This window comes from Schistosoma mansoni, chromosome 2, assembly GCF_000237925.1.
Source record: "Schistosoma mansoni strain Puerto Rico chromosome 2, complete genome".
In the NCBI taxonomy this organism is placed as follows: Eukaryota; Metazoa; Platyhelminthes; class Trematoda; order Strigeidida; family Schistosomatidae; genus Schistosoma; species Schistosoma mansoni.
The window spans coordinates 7547689-7569311 of record NC_031496.1 but is presented as its reverse complement, the minus strand read 5'-3'; the positions used below and the strand labels follow the sequence as shown (position 1 = coordinate 7569311).

At 38.8% G+C, this 21623-nt stretch overlaps 2 protein-coding genes across 2 annotated transcripts; both read left to right on the top strand.

Annotated features, from left to right (window-relative positions):
* Nucleotides 1–10540, top strand: Smp_028850.1 (hypothetical protein). The gene is made up of 4 exons (XM_018795533.1): nucleotides 1–69; nucleotides 8375–8513; nucleotides 8556–8771; nucleotides 9501–10540. The coding sequence occupies exon 4, from the start codon at nucleotides 9509–9511 to the stop codon at nucleotides 9917–9919; it is 411 nt and encodes a 136-aa protein (XP_018649836.1). The 5' UTR covers nucleotides 1–69; nucleotides 8375–8513; nucleotides 8556–8771; nucleotides 9501–9508; the 3' UTR covers nucleotides 9920–10540.
* A 3132-nt stretch (nucleotides 10541–13672) lies between these two features.
* Nucleotides 13673–14311, top strand: Smp_028860 (hypothetical protein; the record flags this gene model as incomplete). The annotated part of the gene is made up of 1 exon (XM_018795532.1): nucleotides 13673–14311. One exon carries the CDS (start codon nucleotides 13673–13675, stop codon nucleotides 14309–14311), a length of 639 nt encoding a protein of 212 aa, XP_018649835.1.
* Between the last annotated feature and the right edge of the window lie 7312 nt (nucleotides 14312–21623).

Sequence of the window (21623 nt, the reverse complement as noted above, 5' to 3'; positions counted from 1 at the left end):
ACGTGCAGAGGAACCTTTGTTAATCAAGTGAACTTATTTGTGGGTGTTATCTCAGAGAGCAGCTTACAGGTAACATCCATTTCATAACAACCGTTGCCATTTTGTTGTTTAACATACCGTTTCATATTTACACTGTAATTTGTTACCTTTTGCGTTACTCATAGACAAACACTTAGGTTTGTAGTGTTAATTCTTTTTGGTATATTATTGATAAGTTTGCGTATTGTTATATCTAGAGTGGACTATTTTGATGAGTTCCACCACAAATCGGGTTAGTCCGTATATTTTTCCTCGAACTGTAATTTTGAGTTCACTCACAATGATTAAGGCGTTACTTTTCCTCTTGGTAGTGGTCACTTTTTGTATATTTGTAATGTATTCATCCGAATCTGAAGGCATTAGCTAGGATAGCGATTTCACAGAGTTGCACGCTCTTAACGTGATAAATGTGCCTCCATTCAGTAAAGTACACCCACGTATTTGGTTTGCACAGGTGGGAGTGCAGTTTCAGCTTCGTAATATACGCTCACAGGAATCAAAATACTCTTTTGTGCTTGGAATTCTACTGATTGAAGTAGCACCTGAGGCATCAGATCTCATAGATAATGTCTCTGCATCAAATGCCTATGATCAGTTTAAGCAAGCTATTATTCAACCTACCTCACTATCGGATGAAAAGAATTTACAACAACTGCTGCATGAGTGCGAATTAAGTGATAAGTCACCCTCTCAACTATTGCGCCAGATAAGGCAGTTGGTTGGACCTTATAAGTTTGATGTTTTTCTAAAAGACATTTGGCTACAACGTTTACCAACAGTTGTCAGGAGAATTCTCTGTGCTTCTAGACAACCTTTAAATTTAGAGAGTAACGCCTGGTACGACACCTTACGTGCAGACGATATCAGAAACTCCGAGTAACACGCGAACCCCGAACATAAAGTCGTTAACAGCTGAATTAAGCGACCTACGTACACACCACGCACGGACTATTGCTGGTCTTGAAAACGAGCTGGATGCATCACAACCATTAATTTCCAATCTCACATCTCGAAGGTCTCGCTCTAGTTCTCGGAGGAGTAAGAACCGAGATAACACAAGAACAAACAAATATGACGACTACATCTGTTGATACCATAGGAAGTATGGTGACAAAGCTAGCGAGTGTGTTATGTCCTGCAAATTTTTCAAATCATTTCTTTCGCCAAAACGTGTCAACCAGACATGCGACAAATGTCACAGGTCATGCTCCTTGTCACCTCTTCCACGTTCTTGACAGAATTTCCGGCTATAAATTCTTAGTACACACTGGAGCCGAAGTCAGTGTTATTCCTGTCATCTTCGCCAAGAGACCTATTGCTCAATGTGAAAAATATTGTCATCAAACTTCCTGAAAACGTCACTAGTGGATAGTGGGTCACTATAATAATCAGCGTTCATCAAAACTGCACTAAGTTCTTGATTATCGTTTGATGCATCTGACATATTTTGTGGTAAGACGAGAGAATCTCAATAATTAAATACTCCATGGTGGATAACGCGATGATGTTTAAAGCGAACGGTACTGTAAATATGTGATTTATCCTCCACTTATAGACTTTTTTCTGTTTAAATTTGTGTTAGGTACTTTTTAAGTGTGTCTCAGTGAGTGCTACGAATCCCAACTTCATATTATCCCCTTGTTTGTTTTGTTTTTCGAATATATCACAGTCAAAGTAGAGTGGAATATTTATTATTTTATTTATTATTTATTTATTTAAACACATAAATATTGGTACAAGGAAGCACCAGATACATATGCGCCATACAAATCTCATCCGATTTGCTTGAGGGCTGTGATACTGCCCAGGTGCCCGAACTGAAGCAGGTGGTTTTCTTAGGGGGCCACACCCCGAGCCTTTGAACGAAAGGTCTGATCCACAAGGCAGTGGAGCATCGTGAGGAGATGCAGTCCCATGGTAGCCGTTGACCAGCAGCAGGTTCATTCGCCATTCGTTCCATCAGGATACTGGAGCCCATATGCACCATTGGTTTGGAATCAGGGTTTTCCAACTCCCCTAGGTGGACCCTCCATGTCCACCAACCCGGTTAAAGCGCCGGACATTCGCTTTTCGTCCTCTCACTTTCGTAAAGAACACCCCCGACACGAGAAGGCAGTGAGTAGGACTTTTGTGGCAGAGGCTATATATTCGCTGGCCATGTGAGAGCATTTCGAGAGGGAGAGTGGGCTCTCCCCACTCTCGGCCATACCAGGGCATTTGGGGGCTGACTATATATTTATAGTAGGAACTGTCTTGTTAAAAGCAAACCACTAATCTGATTGGTATTGGTGACCTTTTCTTCAGCTAACTACTAAACTGTATTGTCAGTTAGTCCGCTACAATGTAGGACGAGGCACATATATGCATCTGTCCTAGTTGCCATACCTCATTAGCACAAGATGAACAAATTCATAGTAGTTAATTTGGTGGTGGTAATATTTAAAATTAAGATTGTGCATAAGGATATAGTACAAGAAAGGCAGATGTGAAGCAATTTTAATCTCAAGGTTTAAGGGAAGATAAAGAGTTAATACACCTATGCCATTGTGATCGATCCTGAGCCATGTCACCCACATTCTCCAACAATTGGGTACGATAGTCACGCGGACCCAAACTAAGTAGTCTGCATCCACCAACATGGCTCAGACTAAAAGTTAGTGACTTCAAGCACTGATGCTACGTTTTGGTTTACCCACCCCCAACTTTCTTCCAACTATTCTAATTACTAGTTTGCAATGCGTGTCGTGGTATTCAGTGTTCAGGCATACGTAACACGTGGCCCAACCATCTCAGTTGATGAAGATTTACAACCTCATCAACTGATTCACCATCATTCCCTAATACCCTGTGTCTAACCTTACTGTTACTTACCCGGTGATTACAGCAGATGTGAGCAATATTTCTAAGACATCTGTGGTCAAATACTAGTAACTTACGAGTATCTTCTACTCCTAATGGCCACGTTTTGGATCCGTAAAGTGTTATATCTGAAGCGTTGCGAATTCACTAGTAGCGAACGGAAAAATGACACGTGACCAGAGACCGATAACTAGCTATTCTGACGCGACCCAGACCCAGCTAACTAGAGTAAGAAGTCCAAGTTGGAGCGGGGAAGTTGTATTCCGTAGCAGCCAGAAGCACAGCATCAAATAAGGGAAAAAGTCTAGCGTATTTATACAGCAACAAATTGTCCTTGGGCATCGTTAATAAATAGCACACACAAAGAAACAATGGACCAGTAGCGTTTAAGATAGTTACAAGTGGGAAATATGATGTGAAGGTAAAAAGAGCGCGTTTGGCGCGAAAACAGCTAAATTCAAATTTCCGAAATAAAATTGCAAAATTGAGCCACTTATCAAGTAAGTTCTGGGGATTTTGCATCCCCAACAAAGTAGAACAAAACTGATGAGCAGTATACTCGTCCTTTGATTGATAGACGGATATCTCGTCTCCGCCATATGTGACGTAAGTTGGCAAAAACCAAACGAGCTTTTTGAATCCGTGCTGTGATTTCGTCAGAAACCAACCCATTACGGCTGACCAGACTTCCAGGATAAGTGAAGTTGTCGACGCGTTCGACTACTTCACTCCCTATCCTTAGTTCAGGTGTTGACGTAGGCCAGTCCTGGAGTAACAATTTACACTTGGAGGGGGAGAAAGGCATTCCAAATATCCTTACATTGTCACTCAGTTCTAACAGAAGATTCTGCATTTTGTCAGCCTCTAAGTCGATAAGTGGGCCTTCTGGTAGGAGATCAATGCCTGAAAATTCATCAGAATTGGTTACCTCAAGTGGTGTTCGTCAGGGCTGTCCACTCTCCCCATTCTTGTTTAACTTTGTCGTTGACATGCTTTTAGAGATATCACTTTCATCATCTCAATCTCCAGGAGTTGAACTTTTACCGGGAGATTCGCTTGTTGACTTAGAATACGCCGACGACATAGTTTTATTCGGTGAAGACGCTGACAAAAAGCAGAGTCTTCTGACCACTATAAGCAACAATGCAGGCATGTTCGGGATGCGATTCTCTCCCTCGAAGTGCAAAATGTTACTTCAGGATTGGGTTGCATCGACACCTGAACTAATGATGGGGAGTGAAGTAGTTGAGCGTGTTGACAGTTTCACTTATCTTGGGAGTCTCATCAGCCCTTGTGGTCTGGTGTGTGACGAAATCTCAGCACGGATACAGAAGGCTCGTCTAGCTTTCGCCAACTTGCGCCATTTATGGCGTAGGCGAGATATCCGTCTAGCAACAAAAGGACGGGTTTACTGTGCAGCAGTTCGTTCCGTCCTGCTTTATGGCAGTGAAACATGGCCGATAAGAGTAGAGAATATTCGTAGGCTACTAGTATTCGATCATAGGTGTCTTCGACGCATTGCTCGTATATCCTTGGACCACCGGGTAAGTAATGCAGATGTTAGGAAACGGGTACTAGGTAAGGATGGCAAATCGATTGACGAAGTAGTGAAACTTCATGAGTTGAGATGGCTGGGACATGTGTTACGTATGCCCAACCACCGACTGCCCCGACGTGCAATGCTTTATGGTGTAGGAGTAGGTTGGAAGTAAGCTAGGGGCGGCCAGACCAAAACATGGCATAAATCCATGAAGTCGCTGAAAAGTGAACTGGGCCGTGTTGGTAGGTGTAGACTACCTGGTTGGGATTCGCGAGATGATAGCAACCGATAGTTAGAGACCTTGAATGACATGGGTCAAAATCGTTTGCAATGGCGAAGGTGCATCCACTCTTTGTGTTCTACCAAATTCTAATCTTCTGAATTCTTCATGTCCGTATCCTTTTTCTCTTTCCAAATTTATTTCACCGTATTATACTCCTTCAATAACATCTTCAATCCCTTATCTTTCACATAATACTTAAACTCTTACTACTTCTACCAATATGGGATTTGAATCGACAACTTTATCTCTGTGCTAATGTGGTATGGCAACTCGAACTGATGTACGTACGTACGAAGTTCTACATTGTAACTGACTGACACCTGAAAATTCAGTCGATGAGTGTTATTTTCAGCAGTAGGTCTACGATAAAGTTAAACGAAATGGGGATAGTGGACAGCCTTGACGGACACCACTTGAGGTTGCAAAATCAAATGAAAGTTCTCCATGAGCTCTGACTCGACTGATAGTGTTCGAGTAAAGAGCCTTCACAAGGTTTGTGTGGTTCTAAGGTACGCCTTTCAATGACAGACACTGTCACAGAGCCTCTCAGTCTACAGAGTCAAATGCTGCCCTTAAGTTAAGAAAAACTATCATTGTCTGACGCTGATAAGCATGCATGTGTTCTAAAACCTGACGATTGGTGAGTATGTGGTTGATACAGCCACGACCAGGTCTGAAGCCAGCCTGATTTTCTCGTGTTTGCAGTTCACGAGTCCTAGGCGCCCGATAATTATTGAGGCTAGTATCCTAGATGCTATATTAGTCAAACTAATCCCTCTATGGTCATCATAGGATCATTTTAATCCTTCTTATATATTGGGATAGTCAGTGATTGTGACCAGTCAGATGGGATTACGTCCAGCTCCCAGATTTTAGCTAAAATATTAGTTAACCTAATCGCTAAAATTGAACCACCATATTTAAAGACTTCTGGAGCCAATCCATATGGACCAGCTGCTCTTCCTCGTTTCAGAATAGCTATAGCCTTTTGAACTTCAGCTAGAGTCGGGGGACCTATTTTAATGTTTTATTCACACTTCTTGGGAATGGTGGGTAACTGTAGAGTAGTTGGAATCCGGCTAAACTGTTCTTCCGCCCATCCTTCTTAACGTCTGGACTAAGAGCAGATAAGAGCTTGTCTCGCTTACATTTGACTTCTTAATTCCGATTTCTTTTATTATTCTGAAGAGTTGTCTGGTGTTGCCTACAGCAACTGGCTTTTCCATTTATTTTGTTTTCGTTGCCCACCACTGCTCACGATCGTTCCATAGACTTTTGGCTAACCTAGATCTGGTTTGTTTTCGCTCTTCATCGTGTTCACAGCCTGATGAGAAGAGTTTACAAGAATCCAACACTACAATGGGCTTAAAAGAAACATATTGGTTTAAATTACTAATAGCTGTTTTCACAGCTGTTCGTATATATATATATATATATATATATATATATATATATATATATATATATATATACGTAGATATATATGCGCCACACAAATCTCATTTTATTTGTGTGAGGGCTGTGATACTGCCCGGGTGTCCAAATCGAAGCCGGTGGTTTTCTTAGGGGGCCACACCTGGGGCCTTTGACCTGAAGGTCTAGTCCACAAGGCAGTGGAGCATCTTAAGGAGATCCAGTCCCATGGTAGCCGGTGACCAACGATTGGTTCATGCGCCATTCGTTCCATCAGGATACTGGAGCCCATGTGCACCGTTGGTTTGGAATCAGGGTTTTCCAACTCCCCTAGGTGGACCCTCCGTGTCCATCGACCCGGTTAAAGCGCCGGACATTCGCTTTTCGTCCTTCTTATTTCGTAAAGAACACCCCCGCCACGAGAAGGCAATGAGTAGGATTTTCCTGGCAGAGGCCATGTGAGAGCCTTTCGAGAGGAAGAGCGGACTCAGAAATAATGGTGTACCAATCAACAATTCATCTAATATACATTCCAAACTCCATATATCAACACCTTTTGTGTGATCATGACATACATTCCAAGAGGATTTCTGTAGCGCGGTTCCGACTTGTTGCTAAATACACAGTCAATGCGAGAGGTAATGTTTTACAGTTGATTTTGCCATTAACATTTTCACATGTACTTTGACCTTTCAATGAACATGCTAAACCAAAATCACACAACTTCACTGAACAGTCAGAATGCAGGAGAACATTTGATAGCTGCAATGTATGTAATACTGAAAACAGGCAAAATATTAATTATTCATGATCATCGTGGGAAAAAATGTAAAGTGATTGAAGAATGTTTCATTGTGAAAGTAGAAAGTGAACGAATTCTACTTACGAAGAAACCATTTGAGTCAATGCTATACTCTTGTTTAATGATTTGCAGGAATGTTCTCTATTGTTGTCTTATTGAACCAAATTCCAAAGTGACGTGCACAAAATAATTATGCTATAAATTGATGCTTCTCTCAAGATAATTTGTCTGTCTTGTGAAATCCTTCATCTATCTTTCAAAGCAACCATATTGAAACTGACTGATGTACGTACGTACGAAGTTCTACGCTGTGACTGACTGACAGATATTGAAACTGAAATAAGTTGCCGACCTTTACAAAAGATTTCGATATCAAACAAGTCAGTAAATATTGATAATTTGAAAGTGTAAATTGTCGAATTTCAACTCGGAATAAGTCTGAATTGTTGCGTCTCGTCGATTGAACGCTATATTCGGATCCTAAGCTAGTTCCGTAACCCCTGAGCTAGAACTATACAGCGACTTGAAGACGAGAGAAAAGGCACAAAATGTGTGGGAAGCACTTTACTACAGGGTCCATTTATGTACAGAAAATATAGGGATTTTATAGTAATTTAAGAGTCCTTGGGTTTTACTGAAAATTCTAGAATACTGCTAAACATAGTAGCAGTGTATTGATCAGCCAATCAGAACCTCTACATGTGACTTTTCATTCTCGTTATTTTAGTAACATAACTTCTAATCAAACGCTGATTGGTTGAAATGCTCCTTGATGTTTCATGAGCTTGTCATGTCGATTGCGAGAAAATTGCAGAATCATGCCAACATGAATAATAGTGAAGTTGACCAAACAGTGGATATCATTGATGTTGTTTCTGATAGAGTAGTGTATACACATTAGTGAAGTTATTGAAACTGAAATGACAAATTATCATTCCATCATAAAAATTTTCGTTTACATAATACAAAAATATATCTCTGTTAGATCAAAGACTTTATCTCCCTTCTTCGATCATATTAGCTATAAAACATTTTTGATAATACTTATCATTGCATCACCTAAATGGTACCGTAGTGTTGGGTGCCATGTCAAGCCCACATAGTTTATTCTGGCTTCCGGACGAGCCAATTTATTCATTCTTCTTGTGAAGTATTTGCTTATCAACCTTGGCTGTTTTTTATACGAGGGTATGTGTGTGCATTCCCTACCTTACTCATCACATTTCTGTAACGTATTTTTGTTTGATTATAAATATTGAGTAGCATTAAGTTCACACGTCTTTTCCGATTCGTTTCGTTTCAATCTCTTCTCTTCGCCTCCATTCACTTGGTTTCCTTGATCATCTGTCTGGATCAACGATTGTTTGAAATATACGTATTTGAAATCCATTTTCGTATTTGACTTATTTAATTCGGTTCTTCGCCAACACGATTGAAGTCGATGATTATATGCGAATATAGCGGAGATGTATCGTTCAATAGCAGTCATTTATTCAATCATCAAACGATCTAATTGGAGCCAGATAAAAGACCACTGAAAGTGATGTGCTGATCAACAACCTTGTCGACAACATATAGTTAGTTATATTCTTTTCATTTGAAACATACAGCTGTTCAAGAGTATATATTATCGCAGGCGAAGACAATAAGTGTGTGAAAATCATCAAATTGTATCACGAGTAAAGCCCTAACTTGAAGTTCTCAAGCCAAAATAAAAAAGTGGGGAGACCAAAGAACACAATGCACTGGAAATCAGAAGCAGAAGTAATAGGAGTGAAAAGCACGTGACAACAACAGGAAAGGGAAACTCAGAGCAGAATCGGTAACAGGTATAAGTAAGTCGTATTTGTTCCTTTTTTACTCTTTTTTATGTCTATATTTCCTTCACAGTTTACGTTATCTCCTTTCCTTTCGTTGTCATATATAACTAGTTTCCCCTCAATGTACTGATATAAGGTAATAGCAACTTATATCGACACCTCCCTACCACACTCTACATTGACGATGGCTGTTACTAAAGTACTATGTGAAGAATAGTTACGACTGCACTTACTCAACTGGATAGTAATTGAAATCATAATCAAAACAATAGTGATCAAACAAATGAGTGATAACTGCTTGATTATCATATAAATATATTTATTTATTTAGCTATTTATCATTTATTTATTTGGACACAAATATTGCAGAAAAGGTGCACGATATACATGTGTGCCGCACATTAAGTTTATATTGGGTCGTAGCCCACGGTATTTCTAAGGCCCAATACATACAACATTATCAATGGTTGTGAAGATCAAATGAAAATTCAAGAAACACCGTTATTTAACAGATATATGAAGGGAATTTGAAGCATATGATAAAAGAAAACAAGTAAGGCAGTGTTTGGTCTGTGGTGTGTAAACTGTCAATTTGCAGAGGCTATTCGGGGACCGAATAATTATAGTTTGTGTCATGGCCACTAGGTGCGCTTATGTGGGAATATTGTGAAGCATATAACCAACTTGTTGAATGCATATGAATTTGAAAATCTCTCCCCGTTTTCGTTTCTTTCTCCTAGTCAGTCCAGTTCATGCCGTCTCATGATATTTTTAAACCCGGTGTTACTCATTCCGACTTCGGCGTTTATGTCACCCATCAAAATGATCAGAACCTTTCCTGGATACTTCGATATGATCGATGGCAGCCCCTTGTAAAACTGAGTTTGGTCGTTGCCGTTGCTACCATCGGTGGGTGCGTGACATTGGATAACATTCGTCGTGATTTCCTCCTTTGCTTTGAAGGACGCTTTGATGATTCCGGGTTCATGAGATTTCCATCCCACAAGCAACTACCTGTGTGTGGAGCATATTCTTTGTCGTCAACAGAGTCCAACAGCATCTCTCCCGAATCCAAACTTTTCTGTCCAAATTGTGTCCAATGGGTTTCGCTGATATTGAACAATGTTAAGTTACATTTCTTCTTTTCCGTAATTATTGACTAGTCCTCCCAGTCTCACACATTGTTCGGACATTTGACTAAGCTAAATTGTTTTTGGTGCTCAGGATGTCAGAAGAGGAAACTGTCTCGAGACTTCCTAAGAATCTCCGCTTTAACCATGAAACATCAAAATTCTTATGAAAGAACATCACTCAACTTCCAGGTCGGAGTTCGAAATGTGTAATTTTTTAATCTAGTTAACATTTGTACCGAGGTTCTATTCTACAGGATGGGATCGCCAACTTCATGCCAAACACTCCTCCTTAACCCAGATATATCATGGGCGATAACCATAGAACAGCTAAAGCAATAACCGAAATAAAAATTAATGTGAATTGTCTAGATAAACTACCTTCCTCCAAACTACGGTCTTCCAAATGGACAAGGACTATTTGCATACAAAATCTATTTCAAATCTGCTGAAATATGACGACAAATTTCAGTATTAAATGATTCGTTAACAATAATCAAATGATCTCATAAATTTCGGTCGTCCTAATGCTCACTTTGAATCATCCAATCAGGAAGAAACAAACAAACATATAGAAAATCAGTATAAACTCGACAATTTCTAACAACAATTATTAAAGTTTTCAACAAGAAGATGCGATTAGTGTTGACTGTACAGTTAAGGTAAAGAGTGTATAATATGCATGTCAATTTTCAATAAAATAAGGCCGTTTTATCGTGTGAACCACTTTAGATTTGCCTTTTCGCCTCCAAATGCCCTCGTACGGCTGAGAGTGGGAAGAGTCCGCTCTTCCTCTCGAAAGTCTCTCACATGGCCACGCGAATGTAGCTTCTTCTGGGGAAGTCCTACTCATTGCCTTCTCGTGGCGGGGGCGTTCTTTACGAAATTGAGAGGACGAAAAGCGAATGTCCGGCTCTTTAACCGGGTCGGTGGACACGGAGGGTCCACCTAGGGGAGTTGGGCACCCTGGCAGTATAATAGCCCTCACACAAATCAAATGAGATTTGTGTGGCGCATATATATGTGGTGCCCTTTTGCACCAATATTTATGTGTTTGATTAAATAATTTCGTCTGGTCAGCGGATACTCCTCTATTTGACCGTCACCTTGACTTCCGGATTCTTAGATTGTAAGCACTCCTGTGACCAAATTGATTCGGATAAAAAAGGAAAACTAGTGTTTGAAGATGAATCGCATGAATATGTATGTTGTCAGTCAGGCCTCAATGAACATATTAAGTCTCATTATTATCATGATTCCTGAATGATTCGCTTTAATCAGTCCTGTCCAATTGGTAATGGCAAGTTTGAGAAATTCTTTACTCCTAAGGTGGTAAGTCGACTAAATTTTGCAATAGGGGTACTGATCCATATGTTTGCTTATTTTCAGGAAATCACTCCGAAATTCCAGTTTAAATTTTACGGCACTGATGTCCATACATTCAATATAAACACTAATGGTAAGAGATTGATTTCTTTCGAAGTAAAATACTTACTGAGTTTCGTTTATTCGCATTTCATTTCACGAATCAAAGTTGTTTTAATTCCTTCAGAAAATCAGTTTCATGCTTTTTCTAACATTCAAAACTTCAACCGATATCTTATTTTGTTCAAGTTGTAAATCGTTTGACATCTTACAACAAACTTATTACAATTCATGCAATTCATTTTAGTCTGCAGTTAATTTGCGAAAAATCAGTTTGTATTATTGAAGCACATAAACCGTAATAAGTTTGCTGTAAGGTGTCAAACTATTTACAACTTGAACAAAAAAAGATATCGGTTGAAGTTTTGAATGTTAGAAAAAGCATGGAACTGATTTTCTGAAGGAATTAAAACAACTTTGATTCGTGAAATGAAATGCGAATAAACGAAACTCAGTAAGTATTTTACTTCGAAAGAAATCAATCTCTTACCATTAGTGTTTATATTGAATGTACTGACATCAGTGCCGTAAAATTTAAACTGGAATTTTGGAGTGATTCCATGAAAATATGCAAACATATGGATCAGTACCCCTATTGCAAAATTTGATCGACTCACCACCTTAGGAGTAAAGAATTTCTCAAACTTGCCATTACCAATTGGACAGGACTGATTAAAGCGAATCATTCAGGAATCATGATAATAATGAGACTTAATATGTTCATTGAGGCCTGACTGACAACATACATATTCATGCGATTCATCTTCAAACACTAGTTTTCCTTTTTTATCCGAATCCATTTGGTCACATGATTGCTTACAATCTAAGAATCCGGAAGTCAAGGTGACGGTCAAATAGAGGAGTATCCGCTGACCAGACGAAAAGGTATATCTAAAATGGTTCAGATGATAAAACGGCCTTATTTTATTGAAAATTGACATTCATATTATACACTCATTAACCTTAACTGTACAGTCAACACTCATCTCATCTTCTTGTTGAAAACGTTAATAATTGTTGTTAGAACTTGTCGAGTTTATATAGATTTCCTAAGTGTTTGTCTGTTTCTTCCTGATTGGATGATTCAAAGTGAGCATTACGACGATCGAAATTCATGAAATCAAATGATCATTATTAACTAATCATCCTGGAAGATGACCTCATCGTTATGCAATATTCTAACTATTGATGTTTATAGGCCACCAGTTATCCACTGTTGGGTTGCAGTTCCTGACCTCTATTGATGAAAACTATTTTGGATATGATTCGGAATACTTTAAACTAAGTGATCGGTTTATTTGTTGTTCGAAGTGTATGGTCGTGTTTCCACGAGGCAACATTTTGTTGCTTGTCATAACCTTTGAATTGTTTGTAAAGTGAGATCGCTAAACAAACACATCAATGATTGAATGAAACGCTCACCACCACACTAACTTTCTTTGACCTTGTATGACTATGTTTTGTTTTATCCACCAATCACAATTTTATGTTCATTCTAAAACTATATTCGCCTTGTTGACTCATTTTTCCTATTCTCTAGTTACTGTTCGGTATGTCATTTATGTCTCTCCTTTTCCCTATGTAATAGACTGTACTGTTTATTTGCATACTAACGTTGTTAATTTACATTTTAGAAACAGATAAAGTTTATCAAGCCAATAGCTTACTTGTTCTGACTTTGGCGAAACCAAGACTCTGTACTCGACAGTCTAGAGAATAGCTTAGAGTTGCACCTGTAGGAAATTGCTTCCTACAAAGTTTCGAACGGTAAACTTCGATATACTTACGGAAATGACTTCTAATAAATACTACAATTCCGATGAGATTCCAGAGTTATCACCCCATCATCTGGGAGTTTATGACGAGGACCAATTTGAAAAGGACTAAACGAAAACTAATAGCATGATAGAATTACAGTTAGCTAGATTATGTATAACTCATTTAGAAAAAGAAATTGAGCTAAAAAATTAACGTCTCCAAGGAAGTGAGCGTTTCGGTCGATCAGTAAACAACAGCGAGGATGTAATATAAAAAAATCTGTATTTACCAAAACAGGGAAATCTTAAGATTCGATGGTACACCGATAAATTACTGGAATTTTATTAGAAATTTCGAGTAATGCATTGAAAGTGAGAATATTGGATTTAGAGCTAAACTAAATTACGTGATTCTATATTGTGACTGCGAAGCGAATTCCGCCATTCTTCATTGTGCTATACTAGAACCAGAGATAGGCTAAGGCTTTTAGAAGAAACCTTTGGTCAAAATCACGTAATAGCACGCACGTTCGTCAACAACTTGTTAAATTTTCCCAACATAAGAAGAAACCAACCAGATGGTTTTAGAAAATTGTCCCGAAAAATGCAGGCATGCTGTTTGACTCTCGAACAAATGAATTGCGTTTCTGACCTAAACTCTACAAGAACTATTGAAACTATGGTTCTGAAATTACCGACGCATGTTCAACAAAAGCGGCTAAAGACAGTTTATAAGATTACCAGAGGAGGTCGTGAGTCTCTGTTCGCCGACGTTACTGCTTTTGTAAAGGAACAAGCCGATATGGTTAATACTCGATATGGATTACTCGTCAACCGCGGTAGTAATACTGACAATAAGGATATCGGGGTTTTAAAGGGGAGAATTAATGCAGATTACAATGCAGCAAGGATATCTTATACGTGTAGTAGTGATGACAATGTCCACTCACGTAGTTCATCCTGTTTGGAGTGCTCAGGTGATAATTCTTTAGATCAATGTCAGAAGTTTAAAGACAATAATGTTTCAGAAAGGAAAGAGTTCGTTGTTAGACACAAGTTATGTAATGTTTGTCTGAAGGCTAACCATGTAGCGAAAAACTGTCGATCACCGGGGTCATTTTCAGTTGTAGACACCATATCCTGTTACACAGGTAGCAGGAGGAACAGAGAGATGGTAAAAGTGATGCTTACATTACCCAGTTCTTTACGGAGGGATGTGTTAAGCGTATACAGAGACCAGTAGCATTTGCAGTAGTGCCTGTATGGATAAAAAAATGGTGAGATTATTCAGACTTGCGCCTTTCTAGATAGCGAATCAGATACTTCCCTCATTGTTGATGATCTGGCTGACGAATTAGGCCTCGAGGGAAAACCAAAAATGGTGTCTCTTAGTAATGAATCGTTATTGATATCCAAAGAGGTCGATGTAGAGTTGCACTCGATAGATTTTTCGTCATCTGTTAAAGTGTTGACAGTCAAAAAAATACCGGCGGTTCACAGGACTGTGCCAACGGCGCATCAAATGGCGTCTTGGTCTCATTTAAAAGACATAAGCTTTCCGAGAGTAGAAGATAAGAATGTCAAACTGTTGATTGGGTGTAACGCACCGAGCGTACACGTGACGAAAGAGATAAGAACTGAAAAGACGAATAAACCGTCTGCTGTGAGGACTCTATTAGGTTGGACGTTGTTCGGCCCCTATGGGGAACTTCATGGAAGCAACCATGTACTTAATTACCTCTCAGATAAAGAGGAATTAGAGGATAAGTCTGAACAATTGTACTCAACTGAATTCAAAGATCCATTTAGTCGTATTACATTGATGTCTGTAGAAGATCGTATAGCACAGTGCTATATCAAATTCAGTGCAAAAGTTAAATGGGCACTATCAAATAGCTCTGCCTCGGAGACACGAACACAAGTTACCAAATAATAAGAAATTAGCAGAACGTAGACTCAGCTGTTTGAAAGGTCGACTTATTCGGGATACGAAGTTGCTCCAAGACTATGCGAACGCCATGACTCAATACATAGGACGAGATTATGTCGAAAAGGTAAACGATAACCACGCTGATGGACGGATTTGGTATCTTCCTCACCACCTTGTCTTCCATCCCAAGAAGCCTGACAAGTTAAGAATAGTGTTTGATTGTGCAGCTCAGTATGCTGGACCGTCTTTAAACAAGGATCTTTATTCTGGACCTGATTTAGTCAATAACCTAGTAGACGTATTTACCGGGTTTCGGCACCGACCAATAGGTCTTACGGTGGACATTGAAGCCATGTTCCATCAAGTAGTAGTCCCGGCGCATGATCGAGATGCTCTTAGTTATTTGTGGTGGCCAGGTAGGGACATAGAAAAGGAGCCAGAGGTCTATAGAATGAAAGTCCATCTATTCGGAGCAACCTCATCGCCATGTTGTGCCACATTTGCCTTGCAGAAAACGATTTCTGATAATCAAGATTAATTTCCCAGGGTTGTTACGCAGTTAGCTAAGGAACAGTTCTATGTGGACGATTTATTGATAAGTGTGGATACTACAGAAGAAGCCTAACTGATATATTCACACTTCAAAAGACTTCTAAGTTTGGGAGGATTTAACTAAATGGACTAGTAATAATATTGAAGTGTTGGAGTTCATTCCAGAGGAAGACCGTATTGAAGGAAACATTACCGTTTGTGAGTCTAATGAGACGAGTAAGTGAACGCTGGAAATAGAGTGAAACGTCAGGACCGACGAATTATGTTTTAAAGCTCATGAGTTCCATGGAGACCTAACCAGAAGAAACATCTTGTCGTACGTAGCATCTATCTTTTATCCAGTTGGGTTTATAGCCCCAATAATACTACCAGCCAAAGTGATCCTACAAGATACCTGTCGGCGGAAATTAGATTGGGACGCAGAGTTACCCATGGATTGTCAAGCGAAGTGGAATATTTGGTGTAGACTCATAAGAATACCAAGATGTCTGAAACCAAGGTCTGAACCATCGTCTGCTCAAATTCATTGTTTTGCCGATGCTTCTGAGCTTGCGTATGGTGTTGTTGTGTATATTCGTTACGAAAGTGTTTCTGGTCAGATTCATTGCTCATTTCTGCTAGTTAAGTTTAGAGTTGCTCCTCTAAAACCTGTCACTGTGCTCAGAATGGAATTAACAGAGCCGGAATTCCTGTGGGAGGAAGAAGATTAATGGCCTAACCTAGAAAGGAGTGAGAACACTTTGGCCTATGTAATAGCGGAAGATTTTGGATCCCAAAAATGCAACGACGAGTTTCTAGATCGATTTCGTACGTGTAAGTCATGGTTCAGATTATTAAGGGTATTTTCACACTGCAGACGAATGGGAAATGTCTAATCTCGGGCACACTAAGTGTTGAAGATATCGATAAATCGAAGAGCGATATAATTAAACTAGTCCAAAGTGCCGCATTCCCGGTCGAAAAAAGAATTCTAGAAAGTTTGCCGTTAACACTCAGAGACAACGCTTCTAAGCAGCAGGAAGGTCAGGAAAGAATGAACGAGATGGTCAAGAGAAAAAATTTAATTCGTCAAAGCTCGATAAGAAATCTCAAACCCTTTATGTTAAAAGGCAAGATCCACGTGGGAGGACCTCTACAATTATCGTGTTTACCCTTTGAAACCAAACATCCAATTATTCTTCTTATTAATCAATTTGTCACAGATACGATTATAATGCATCATCATTTGATTAACATGCACGTCGGAGTTACTCAAACTTTAAGTGATATTCGTGAATAGTATTAGATCGTTAGAGGATACTCTGCCTTCCGGAAAGTTCTAAAACGACGCCACTTATGTAGAAGACTTTATTCTATGCCATGCACTCAAATAACGGCGCCGTTGCCGGAGTGCCAACTGGAGACTCATTTGCTGCCCTTTAGCCAAGTAGGTGTGGATTACTTCGGACCATTCTATACCAAACGACGGAGAGTCGTTTAGAAACGTTACGGCTGTTCATTCACCTGCTTATCTATTAGAGCTGTTCACATTGAAATGGCTTACTCTTTAGATACGAATTCATTTTTATGCGCATTATCAAGGTTTATTGCCAGAAGAGGATGCCCAAAGCGTATTTTTAGCTATAACGGTTCAAATTTTCGGAGTGCAGATGCTAGTTTGAGACAGATTATATGCTCTTGGGATCAAAACTAAATAGGGAACCACCTCAGAGAACGAGAATGTGAATGGCGTTTCAACCCACCTAGGGCAAGTCACCGAGGCGATGTGTGGGAACGCATCATAAGATCTATTGAAAGAATTCTAAGAGCGCTTTTATTTCAAAATGTGCTGACCGATAAAGCTTTGCAAACGTTCTTAACTGAGACAGAAAGGATATTAAATAACAGACCACTAGTTAAAATGATGGATAATCCTGGCACCCTAGAGGCTCTTACTCCTAATAAATTGTTGTTGATTTATAAAGGATTATCATTTGACGATGTTTCCGTGGATAAGACTTTATTATACAATAAAAGATGGAAAGAAGCTCATAGACTAACTACCGCTTTTTGGTATAGGTGGATAAGAGAATATCTACTGACTCCCCAAACAAGAGATAAATGGTTGAACGTACTCAAGAATCTACAACCGGGCGACCTAGTTCTCGTTAGTAGCGTTGAAACGAGTAGAAGTCTATGACCTAAAGCCATTGTTGAACAGGTAAGCTATGGCCTTGATGGACGAGTTCGTACAGCAAAGTTAAGAACGGCAAACGAAGAAATCGTTTGGGATGTACGAAGCCTATGCCTACTGGAAGAAGCCGGTTATCTGACAGCGACGACGACCCAGGACGATGAATGTTGTGCGCGTTTCGGGGGGAGTGTAAAGTGAGATCGATAAACAAACACATCAATGATTGAATGAAACGCTCACCACCACACTAACTTTCTTTGACCTTGTATGACTATGTTTTGTTTTATGCACCAATCACAATTTTATGTTCATTCTAAAACTATATTCGCCTTGTTGACTCATTTTTCCTATTCTCTAGTTACTGTTCGGTATGTCATTTATGTCTCTCCTTTTCCCTATGTAATAGACTGTACTGTTTATTTGCATACTAACGTTGTTAATTTACATTTTAGAAACAGATAAAGTTTATTAAGCCAATAGCTTACTTGTTCTGACTTTGGCGAAACCAAGACTCTGTACTCGACAGTCTAGAGAATAGCTTAGAGTTGCACCTGTAGGAAATTGTTTCCTACAATTTGGTTGTCACCGGTGCATTGTTTTGATTTGATTAGTCAAAATCTAAGTAGCACAAACTGTTTTGATTGGATATCTAAATCGACATCTCCACATTTGAATTTTATTGCAATAAAATTAATTTTTTCCAGACACTTCCATCATCGTTGTAACTTCTGAACAAAGCCACATAAATTCTAGTTGACCCGCAATATTGTACCACTGGTTGTTAATAGATGTTAAGATCAAAATAGATAAACACTTATTGATCACGTAGAAGTGGAACTGAATGTTTTCAGTTGTGTAGATTTATGTGATCAAGGATTATGATAAAAGAAGGACAATGGATTTCATTGAAAGTGAAATGTTAAAAATTGAATGGATTTCTCGATCCATACACAGATTTGTAATTGCCACAGTGATCACTGAACCTGACAGTTAATAAAGGTGTTAGTAGACAAGAAGAAGCCTGATTTCCACTTTTGTATTTCAATGAATTATTTTCACATATCAATTGAGCTTGTTTTGATTGTCATCTATATTCAAACATACTGTGGTGTGGTCTACTTATATCCATATAAGTAGTATATGGTGTTGGTCAGACATAGAATGTATTTTGGCAGAAGACCGATGAGGAAAGAACTGAAACGAAGCGCAATCGGTAGGAAAATGCACGAACAATGGAATTAGAGAAGAAACAGTGAAGATTGAGACTATTGGTTGTTAATTTGCATATTAATTGTCTATTGTATGGTTATCAGAATTTACTGAGATAGTCTGTAATTTGTGCTTAAATATATTCGATTGTCACCATTTGTGTTCTGTATACTACAATACGAGTAATTCATTATGATAAGAGAATGTCCAAGATATATTTAGTCCACGCTTAACTCAACAAGTCAATTATTAACGAATGAATGACAGTCTATACTTTCGTAAATGAATAATAAGTTCTGTGGAAGAAATTAAGACTGTTTATATTTGAAAAAATGTAATTCTTGTTACTGTGAAGGTGAATTGTGCATTTCAAAAAGATGTTGACAATAACCAAAATATTTATTTCATCAAGTATCACAGTCTGTAATCGAATGAACGGTTGAAGCATAATTTTGCGATTACATCAACAACAGAATTGTCTTCAATTGTACATAAAATCGTACCACTAGTATATGGTACCACTATTGTTATTATTATTATTACTACAGAAATGTCAATGATTGTACTTTATTACCGTCTATCAACTCATTCTACCTGATTAACCAAATAATATGGTATTTTCTATTCTGTATAGTGAACGTATTTTTCTGGTTAGCCTTTTTTTTAGCGAGTTTACATATCTGGGCAGCATCATTGATGAACACGGTGGATCAGATGCAGATGTGAGAGCGCGGATCGGCAAAGCAAGAGCAGCATACCTACAACTGAAAAACATCTGGAGCTCAAAACAATTGTCAACCAACACCAAGGTTAGAATTTTCAATACAAATGTGAAGACTGTTCTACTGTATGGGGCGGAGACGTGGAGAACTACGAAAGCCATTATCCAGAAGATATAAGTGTTTATCAACAGCTGTCTACGCAAGATACTTCGGATCAGATGGCCAGACACTATCAGCAACAAGTTACTGTGGGAGACAACAAACCAGATTCCAGCAGAGGAAGAAATCAGGAAGAAGCGCTGGAAGTGGATTGGGCACACCTTGAGGAAATCACCTAATTGCGTCACAAGACAAGCCCTCACATGGAATCCTGAAGGTCAAAGGAGAAGAGGAAGACCAAAGAACACATTACGCCGAGAAATAGAGACAGACATGAGAAGAATGAACAAGAACTGGATAGAACTAGAAAAGAAGGCCCAGGACAGAGTGGGTTGGAGAAAGCTGGTCGGCGGCCTATGCTCCATTGGGAGTAACAGGCGTAAGTAAGTAAGTAATAGTGAACGTATTATCAAACAGCCTTAGAATTAAAAAAAAACGCTTTCTAATAACAAGTTGTTTATGTGACTAGCAATCACCCACGCACACTGACACACGCGCGCGAAACAAACATCAGTGAAATCCTCATTTTACAAAACATTACTACTTTTCTAAAGAGAAAATGAAGGTCTTGCTCCCCTTATGAATAAACTCTGTAATCATTTACCATCCGATTTCAAATGAGTTTGGTGGTCGTTTTCTTATAGAATCATTTAGTTTACAAGTCCTTACTTTATCAATCTATGGAACGCTCATTGATAATCTCGATTCTTTGAGACTTGACTAGTTGTGGCGTCCGGTCTATATTCGTCTGTGGTGAATCATCCGGACGATATAATCCACATCACGTTCTGTGTATCGTTTCATATCAATCACTGTGACGGATAAACTCATCTTCACCCGATATTCTGGATAAACACATTTGACTGTTGACCAAATGTATATGTTTCATTGAATATTAATTAAGGTTGGATGTCATCGGTCAGTGAGATCGATCAAATTTTATGTGAGGTTGGATACATTGTGACATATCATTTGGTATTCAAATTTGTCAACAGAATTCAAATGGATTTTTTGTAAGGAATGATTGGTTGTTGAATATTGAAATAGCATGTCAGGTATGCCCTATTTCGAGATGATTTTATTAAAGAGATATTTTACTTGAGTTAGACAATAATCAGTGTTTATAGGCTGTTGGCAGAAAACTGTGAATTCAGGTTTTGTGGTAGTTGGTAGAATTCAGTAAAGTGTATTCTCAATCTTGAAGAAACTAATACTCCTCGTGTGATCCAAACTCATATCACTCAACTTTGCAGTATGAGAATCAACTGCTACGTTACTTGAAACACAACCGACATCTTGTAGGACAGAGAGGTTGTTCATATTTATTGATCAAAGCACAATTGTAATGTCCTGTTTGTCTACGGATTGAGTACATATGGAATTCTGTTGATCAGGTATTCCACCTACACTACTTATGAGTAACTAGTTATTATAATTTTGTGGTGAAAATGACCTGTTGAGACAATTTCAGATAGATATTTTGTATTTGGCAGTATTCAGGCATTTCAATCAACTTTCCCCATTTATAAATTTTACTGAAGTAAGGGCAAGCAATGTAGCAGAACATCATGAATTCACCATATTTTGCGGTTGCTTGTCAGCTGCATACAAATTTATACCATGATATTGAATAAGTTCTCATCTGTTTGACAGTGACCATTATGTTGATGTCTTCAAGTGCTTCATTCCTTTTTTCTAACTTACTGCAACAATCAATAAACATGAACTGTGCAGAAATGAATTACCTTATTTTTTGTGAATGCAGTGAAATATAGGGTTTAATCCCGCGATCATCTAGTACATTGGAAGT